The 8,017-nt window shown below is 51.6% G+C and overlaps 1 protein-coding gene across 2 annotated transcripts in view; it reads left to right on the top strand.

The window, feature by feature from the left end:
- Nucleotides 1-2,637: 2,637 nt before the first annotated feature.
- The window catches only part of thsd7aa (thrombospondin, type I, domain containing 7Aa), a gene marked incomplete at its 3' end in the record, with an annotated part of 87,608 nt that continues 82,228 nt past the window's right edge, over nt 2,638-8,017 (top strand). For both annotated transcript variants that reach the window (XM_030347941.1, XM_030347940.1), the window contains 1 exon segment: nt 2,638-3,329. In XM_030347941.1, coding sequence (XP_030203801.1) covers nt 3,176-3,329 — 154 coding nt within the window.

Below are 8,017 nucleotides of genomic sequence, written 5' to 3'. Positions count from 1 at the left end.
TGTGTGTGTGTGTGTGTGTGTGTGTGTGTGTGTGTGTGTGTGTGTGTGTGTGTGTGTGTGTGTGTGTGTGTGTGTGTGTGAGGGGGGGGTTCTTCTCCACAGCCACAGCATGAGGTGAAATGTGGTCCTATTAACCTAATGACTGTGAAATGACAGAATGGGACCTCAACGGTTTGGAGGGGAGGGGTCTCGCAGTAGGGGTATGGGAGGTAGTAGTAGGTATGGGAGGGGTGAGCTTTGAATGGGGGAGTCCCCATGGCGACAAAACATCTTCACACATAAGGAACATTCTGTGTCATTTATTACATTTTTATTAATTAATTCTCATTTTTTCGGAGAGTTTGTAGAACCAGGAAGGTACATTGAGATACAAAATCTAGTTTTGAAGAGCGTCCCGGCTAAGGAAATTGGTGCTGGGTGTGTTGTTGTTGTGGTGCTGGTTGTGTTGTTATTGTGGTGCTGGGTGTGTTGTTATTGTGGTGGTGGTTATGTTGTTATTGTGGTGCTGATTGTGTTGTTATTGTGGTGCTGGTTATGTTGTTATTGTGGTGCTGGTTATGTTGTTATTGTGGTGCCGGTTGTGTTGTTATTGTGGTGCAGGGTGTGTTGTTATTGTGGTGCTGGTTATGTTGTTATTGTGGTGCTGGTTGTGTTGTTATTGTGGTGCTGGTTGTGTTGTTATTGTGGTGCTGGTTGTGTTGTTATTGTGGTGCTGGGTGTGTTGTTATTGTGGTGCTGGTTGTGTTGTTATTGTGGTGCTGGTTGTGTTGTTATTGTGGTGCTGGTTGTGTTGTTATTGTGGTGCTGGTTATGTTGTTATTGTGGTGCTGGTTGTGTTGTTATTGTGGTGCTGGTTATGTTGTTATTGTGGTGCTAGGTGTGTTGTTATTGTGGTGCTGGGTGTGTTTTTATTGGGAGGTGGGGGGGTTGTCCGCTTGATTGTCGACGGGGGGGGGGGGGGTATTTTAAGTGCCATATTTATAACGGCAAAATATAACACTGAATAAGAATAATAAGTCAAAGTTAGATCAAACTAATAGTCCATATATTTCATTTTAGACCGTTTCCGTTCAGGATTATTATTTATTTTTGTCATAATCGGGGGGGCCAGCGGGGGGCCAATCTCTGACCAGGGGGGGCCATGGCCCCCCCTGGCCCCCATGTGGCTACGCCCCTGGCTGTTTGTGTTGTTATTGTGGTTTTTTGTGGTGTTATATGGTGCTGGTTCTGGTGTTATTGTGTTGTTTATTCGAGGACCATCGGTGTTGTGTTGTTGCTGTGGAGCTGCTGGGGTGGGGGGCAGGGTGACCCAGGTTACCTCAGGCCATGTGGTGATGAACTGGCCCCCCCCTCACGCCCCGCGGAGGTGGAGGAGGGGAGGTGGAGGAGGGAAGGGGAGGAGGGGAGGGGAGGAGGGAGGTGGAGGAGGGGAGGGGAGGAGGGAGGTGGAGGAGGGAGGTGGAGGAGGGAGGTGGAAGGAGTGTTTTTATTGAGCATCTCGGCGCCCTCATGAATTACTGATGCGGCGGCGCTCTGCTGTAACTGAATGATGATGTGTTACAGGGTGACGGTTACACAAGGACACCGAGCCACCGGGGTCTGCCTTTATATCGTGCTACACACACGCACAAACACACACGGACACACACACACACACACACACACGGACACACACTGACACACACGTTCCAATGCGCATGCATACTTGCACTTATTTGAATGTGCACAATGTGCAACATTTCCAATTACGCATTTCTGCATCTGTGTACACCTGGTATTCTGAAGATCAACGCTTATAACAACTGAGTCAGTTATAGTGCTCACTCACAACAACCAACCACACAACACACAGACACACACAGACACACGCACGCACACACACACACACACACACACTCCCATGGACACACACACACAAACGGCCTCTTCCACCTGCTATTTCAAGCTGCCGGCTTGAGTTCACATGCACATTAGTTTCAGTAAGTATTCCTTTTAAAATGGAGAGGGTGGGGGGGCGTCATAAGAAGATATTGTGAGGGCGAGAGAGAGAGAGAGAGAGAGAGAGAGAGAGAGAGAGAGGAGAGAGAGAGAGAAGGAGAGAGAGAGAGAGAGAGAGAGAGAGAGAGAGAGAGAGAGAGAGAGAGAGAGAGAGGAGAGAGAGAGAGAGAAGGAGAGAGAGAGAGAGAGAGAGAGAGAGAGAGAGAGAGAGAGAGAGAGAGAGAGAGAGAGAGAGAGAGAGAGAGAGAGAGAGAGAAAAGGAGAGAGAGAGAGAGAGAGAGAGAGAGAGAGAGAGAGAGAGAGAGAGAGAGAGAAGGAGAGAGAGAGAGAGAGAGAGAGAGAGAGAGAGAGAGAGAGAGAGAGAGAGAGAGAGAGAGAGAGAGAGAGAGAGAGAGAGAGAGAGAGAGAGAGAGAGAGAGAGAGAGAGAGAAAAGGAGAGAGAGAGAGAGAGAGAGAGAGAGAGAGAGAGAGAGAGAGAGAGAGAGAGAGAGAGAGAGAGAGAGAGAGAGAGAGAGGGGAGAGACAGGTGCTGGAAGTGGATTAATGTGCGCGCGTGCGTGTGTCAACGACGTGCATGTTTTGAGGACAGCGAGAGGGAAAAAGTGTGAGAGATCGTAAACAGAGAAATTAAAAACGACAGTGTGAACGGGGAGAGGGATTGAGTGCTAGTGTGCGCGTCTTCAGCGTGCAGAAAGAGAAAGCAGAAGTGGGTGCGCGCGCTTGCGAGCGTGCGTGAGGATGAGGGAGCGAGAGCGCGAGAGGAGGGAGGCGCTGCTTCACGAGCTCAGGACGCAGAGGCAGAAGAGCAGCAGCCGGGGAGGAATCTATTGTCTGTCGGAGCGCGTCCCTCTCACTCTGTGACTGAGAAGGAGTAGGAGTAGGAGGAGGAGGAGGACATCCGCGGAGTGGGACTGCAGCCGATTCGTTCCCCTGGGGATCAGTGGATGTGGTACCAGGGACGGGAGGCTCGGAGCCGGAACCGTGCGCAGGAGGAGACCCGGACAAAAGCAGGATAAGAACCCACACTTTCCGCCCCCCTCCCCTTGACGGGCAGAGCAGGAGCCTGCGTCCGCAGTGTGACCGCGTTTCTTCTGCTTGGTGTTCGTGCACTGTTGGAGAGGTTGTTGGTTCGGATCTCCGGTGCTCCGTATTGGATCTACTCGCCGCCTCAGTAGCCATGGGGCTGGCCGGCGGAGGGAAGGGGACGCCGGGTGTCTCTAGCGGGGCGCTCCCCCTTCTCTGGAGGTTCTGGCTGCTCCTGCTGGTCTCCGTGCTGGAGGTCGAGGCTCAGACCGCGGAGGACACGAAGCCCATATACATCTGGCAGACAGGTATGCTGCCCCCTCGTCTCCTTGTGCTGCCCGTTTGTCTCCTTGTGCTGCCCACTCGTCTCCTCGGACCCTGTGATGATGTTCCGTGATTTCAGTCCAATGCCCAATGCATGCTATTCCAATGCTAGAGATTATCACCTAGCGTTTCATCCGCTCACATTAACTTTGCCTGGATTTACGGGAATTAACTTTGTCTGGATTATATATTCGTACCCATATCCCTGGTTTTAGCAGACCACCGAGCCTGGAGGTAACGGGTTCTAGCAGACCCCAGAGAGCCTGTAGGTAGAGGGTTTAGCAGAACCCAGAGCCTGGCTGTAGGTTATCTGCTGTTCACACCTCCACCCAATGTGGCGGGTTCCAACACGCGGGCCAAAAAGTTGTAGGACATTATCATTTAGCGCTAAATTTACAGCTGTGGTATTTTTTTTAATATATATATTTTTTGAACGACACACACGACGTTATCTTTAGATTCATTCCTGCACCAAAAGTTTACATTGCTCCAGATAATTGTCCTTGTACTTGTGAGTCAAAAGGCCCGCGGACGGGGAGCCGTTAAATGGCGGCGGTGCAGACACGTGCTCTGGGTGTTGTTGTGGAGAGAAACTTGTGCTTTAGCACTAGCAGCAGCAGTGCGCGATGCTGCTAACACGTTTACTGCAGTCCCCGATGGGGATGTCTGCACGTTCTGCCCTGTGCAGGTACGGTATAGATTATCCAGCAGCACCACACTGGCTGCTTGACTGTTGTCCGGCCGTGGGACTCCCCCGCCACGCCGCTACTGGCCTCATTAATCACCGTCTGACATCTGCGAAATTGACTCGAAATTGCGTGCGCGTGTGTAAGTATTAGTTCCTCCCATACAGTGCACATACCTGCCCCCTCCCCCCCCCCCCCCCCCCCGCCGCTCTGTGACTCACTGCCTTCCAGCTATAGCTGTTATTTTTCCTGTGTATTTATTCCCAATTATCAACCTTATCGTGCGACGAATGCCAACATAATAACAAACGTGCAGTGGAGGTTAACACCGGGGCTCGGGGTGGAGGTTTCAGTATGCGGTCAGAGTTCCTTGACACCGCACTGACTGATGGGGGGAGAAGTGTTTCTCAGTGCTGGGTCATCCTCGGGAGGGATACCGGCCGATGATTGCAGGAGGGCTGGGGGTGAGGTGGGGGCTGGGGGACCATATAAAGCCACGCTCCAGTGCATGGGTTAGGAGTGCACCAATAGGATGGGGGAGGGGGCGGGGCAGGTGTGTGTTTGTGCGCGTGTCAGGGTGAGAAGAGTTCTTTGGATGCACCGGGGAGATCAATGTTCAATTTTGATTCTCTCCTCCCCCACTATCCCCTTTCCCACCCTCTCTCTTTCCCTGTAGATCAATTCACTGGTGTCTGTCCCCCTCCCTCCCATGCCCCCACCCCCCCATCCTGGGTTAGGGTTATCAATAAGGAGAACCCCCCCTCCTCCCTGTGTGTAACTGCCTAAACTCAGCCTTCTGCTGCCCAGATCAATGCTATCGATGGACCCAGCCTCGTCCTCCTCCCAGGACTCCCCCTGCTGCGGGACCCGTCCACGCGTCTGTGTTCATATAGGGATAGTATATATATATATATATATATATATATATATATATATATATATATATATAAGGGTTAGGAAACGCCTCAGTAAGACACCAAATGGTTAGTCTGCATTCAGTTGATTGCAAGGTCGAATGAGGTTCATTTGGAATGACTCTCAGCACTTTAACTCCCATGTTCCCTTCTGTTTAATTCAAGAGATTACATAACATCTTAACCTATGGGTCCGACAAAGGCGTCTACGTACCGAAGCATATCGGTATGTGATTTAAACCGAAGGACAGCTTTTCTTTATAGCTCTGTTTGTATTGTAATGAGTGACCAGAATGATACTATCATATCAAGACCCCAAAGTCACGTTTAACAAAACACTATGAGGTCAGAGCGAGAAGGAATACTAAAGCAAGTGGATTTTATCAAACCTTGATGGAACCTGCACCTTTATTGATACTAAACCGCAGTCCTCCCCACCTCCTCGTTTGTTTTAATGGCAAATTATCTCTCTCTGCCCGCCCTCCCCCCCATGTTTCTATCTCTCTCTCTCTCTCTCTCTCTCTCTCTCTCTCTCTCTCTCTCTCTCTCTCTCCCTCTCTCCCTCTCTCTGTGTCTCCCCCTCTCTCTCCCCCCCCACCCACCACCATGACCAGCCCATGGCCCTTGCCCACAACACAATGTTACCAGATTAAGGATAGAGCAGCAAAGCAGAACAGATTGGCCCGGTCAAGCTAACCTACATGCGACCAGGGAGAGACGTTACGTGTAGTGCACATGGCTCCCACTGACCTGGGGGGCCGTGGTTCTTCATCAACGAGTGAGGCGGGTCTTAACTGGGCGGCTGGACTGGGAGACAGGTCTGCCTGTGGTACCACTCTCTGGGTGGTTGCTGTGGAAGAAAGTGCTTCAATTAGTGGAGTGCATTTTCGAGACGCTGATGAGAATGTCCTGCATGAGGTGTTAGGCAACAAGACTCGTCAATACCGATAGTGGTACCGGCTATCGACCCGACGTCAACGCTGAGACCAAGGAATGGGTGACCGGTCGATGCCTGTGGCGCCGTGCTCCTAATGCAGAGGGAGTCCGTCGCAGTGGATCGTACGAGCGCTCCCGATCAAAGCGCTGTTAAACTTAAGGACTTGCGTGATAGATGTGGATGATAGAGTATCCTATTGACTCCGCTGTGACCTGGGCGGGAGGCAGCGGGCCGGCCCGTACCCGGATCAGGGGGGGGCTAGGGACCGCCCCGTCGCTCCGACAGCGGGACGGAGCGGAACACGACGTGGCTGTGGAGAGCAGGCTGTTGAGAGAGGCGGCGTGGAACAAACAGACAAAGGGAGGCTCTTTAACGCCCTGCTACGGCCCCGCTGACCTGTGCCCCCTACAGACCTCCCTGAACCCCCCCCCCCCGCCCCTGCCCTGATTGGTGGTGGTGGTGTATGCGCGTGCGAAACCCCTCAGCTGTAGATGATGCGTGAGTCCCCGCATGGCACTCAGGAAAACACAGGAGGCTGGAAGCTCTATTGTTCTTTAAACCACCCCCACCTCCAACCCCCTACACACACACACACACACACGCGCGCGCGCGCGTGCGCCCCGCTACCATCACCCCGCCCCCTGTTCTTTCCTTTATTTGAATCTGACATTTAACCTCCTGTGGAGGGGGAGGGGCCTGGTGGAGCGGGGGCCGTGTATGTCCATACGCAACGTGCCAAGTGTCAAGGGCCTCATTGTGGAGGGCCCGCATCCGCAATGTGTGTGGAGAGGGGCTCTCAGGGCAGATGGGTGTGTGTCTGTTTGTCTGTGTGTGTGTGTCTGTGTCTGTGTGTGTTTGTGTATGTGTCTGTGTCTGTGTGTGTATTCTTTATATGTTTAGTGTGTGTGAGTGTGTGTGCGCCTTGCTGAAAGGCACTCATTGCAACACGCAGACGTACACGACTGAAGGCTTTTCTTTCTGGTAAACACTTCCACGCTGTGGTGTTGGAATGGGGCCGATTCACCGGCTAGTTCATCAAAGCAAATAGGAAAAAGCAGAGGAAATGATTTGTGTTTGTTTCTGGGAGCCATCAAGTGCCAAATTGCTCCGATTACTGTACAGGCTTTTTGGAGAAACACAATTTCCAGCTGGTTGGTTTTTGCTTGGCATTCAGTGAATAAAAGCTTGTGTGTTCATGCACACATGCACACACTGACACACACACACACACACACACACACACACACACACACACACACACACACACACACACACACACACACACACACACACACACACACACACACACACACACACACAAACACACACACAAACTCAAATGGACACATGGGTATATCAACTGTACACAAACACACAATCATGTAAATTGTATCAATAGAAATTAATATGAAAGCACACATTTGTGCATTTCATATTTCTGACACTATTCCACTATTGGATTAGACCCTGTGTTTGTGCAGCATCTCCCTCTCCTCCTCCCCCACCTCTCTCTCCATCTCCTCCTCGTCCTCCCTCTGAGCATGTCCATCTGCCCTCCTCCCGGCCCACAAGCCCGTCTCTATTCTGCTCCTCCTGCTCCCACAGAGGCTTTCATAATCAGGGTTTGTGTTCCAGTCGGGAACACCACCGCTTGGCACAAAGAAACAGAGTGACAGAGTGATTTGTCGCCCACCTCTCTCTCTCCTCTCTCTTTTCTTGTCTTGTCTTTCCTCCTGCCTCCTCCCCCGCTCTGCTCCTCTGAGGTGAACAACGGCCAGCGTCACATCCCCGCCGCTGAGGGAAAACACACACTGTTACAGATGGGGCCGGGAGTGTGTGCGTGTGTGTGTTGGCTCATTGTGTGTGTTGGTGTGTGTGTGTGCGTTGTGTGCTTTTGTGGTTGTGTGTGTGTGTGTGTGTTGGCTCACTGTGTGTGTTGGTTGGTGTGTGTGTGTGTGTGTGTGTGTGTGTGTGTGTGTGTGTGTGTGTGTGTGTGTTGCGTGTCTTTGTGGTTGTGTGTGTGTGAGCATTGCGTCTCCTGTTTGTGTGCGTTGTATCATTGTCTTAGTGTGAGTGTGTGTCTTGTTCTGTTTGTATCTATGGATGCGTGCGTATTTATTTAGTGGATGTTGTTG

Source organism: Gadus morhua, chromosome 22, assembly GCF_902167405.1.
Source record: "Gadus morhua chromosome 22, gadMor3.0, whole genome shotgun sequence".
Classification (NCBI taxonomy): Eukaryota; Metazoa; Chordata; class Actinopteri; order Gadiformes; family Gadidae; genus Gadus; species Gadus morhua.
This window is presented reverse-complemented; position numbering and strand designations above follow the sequence as displayed.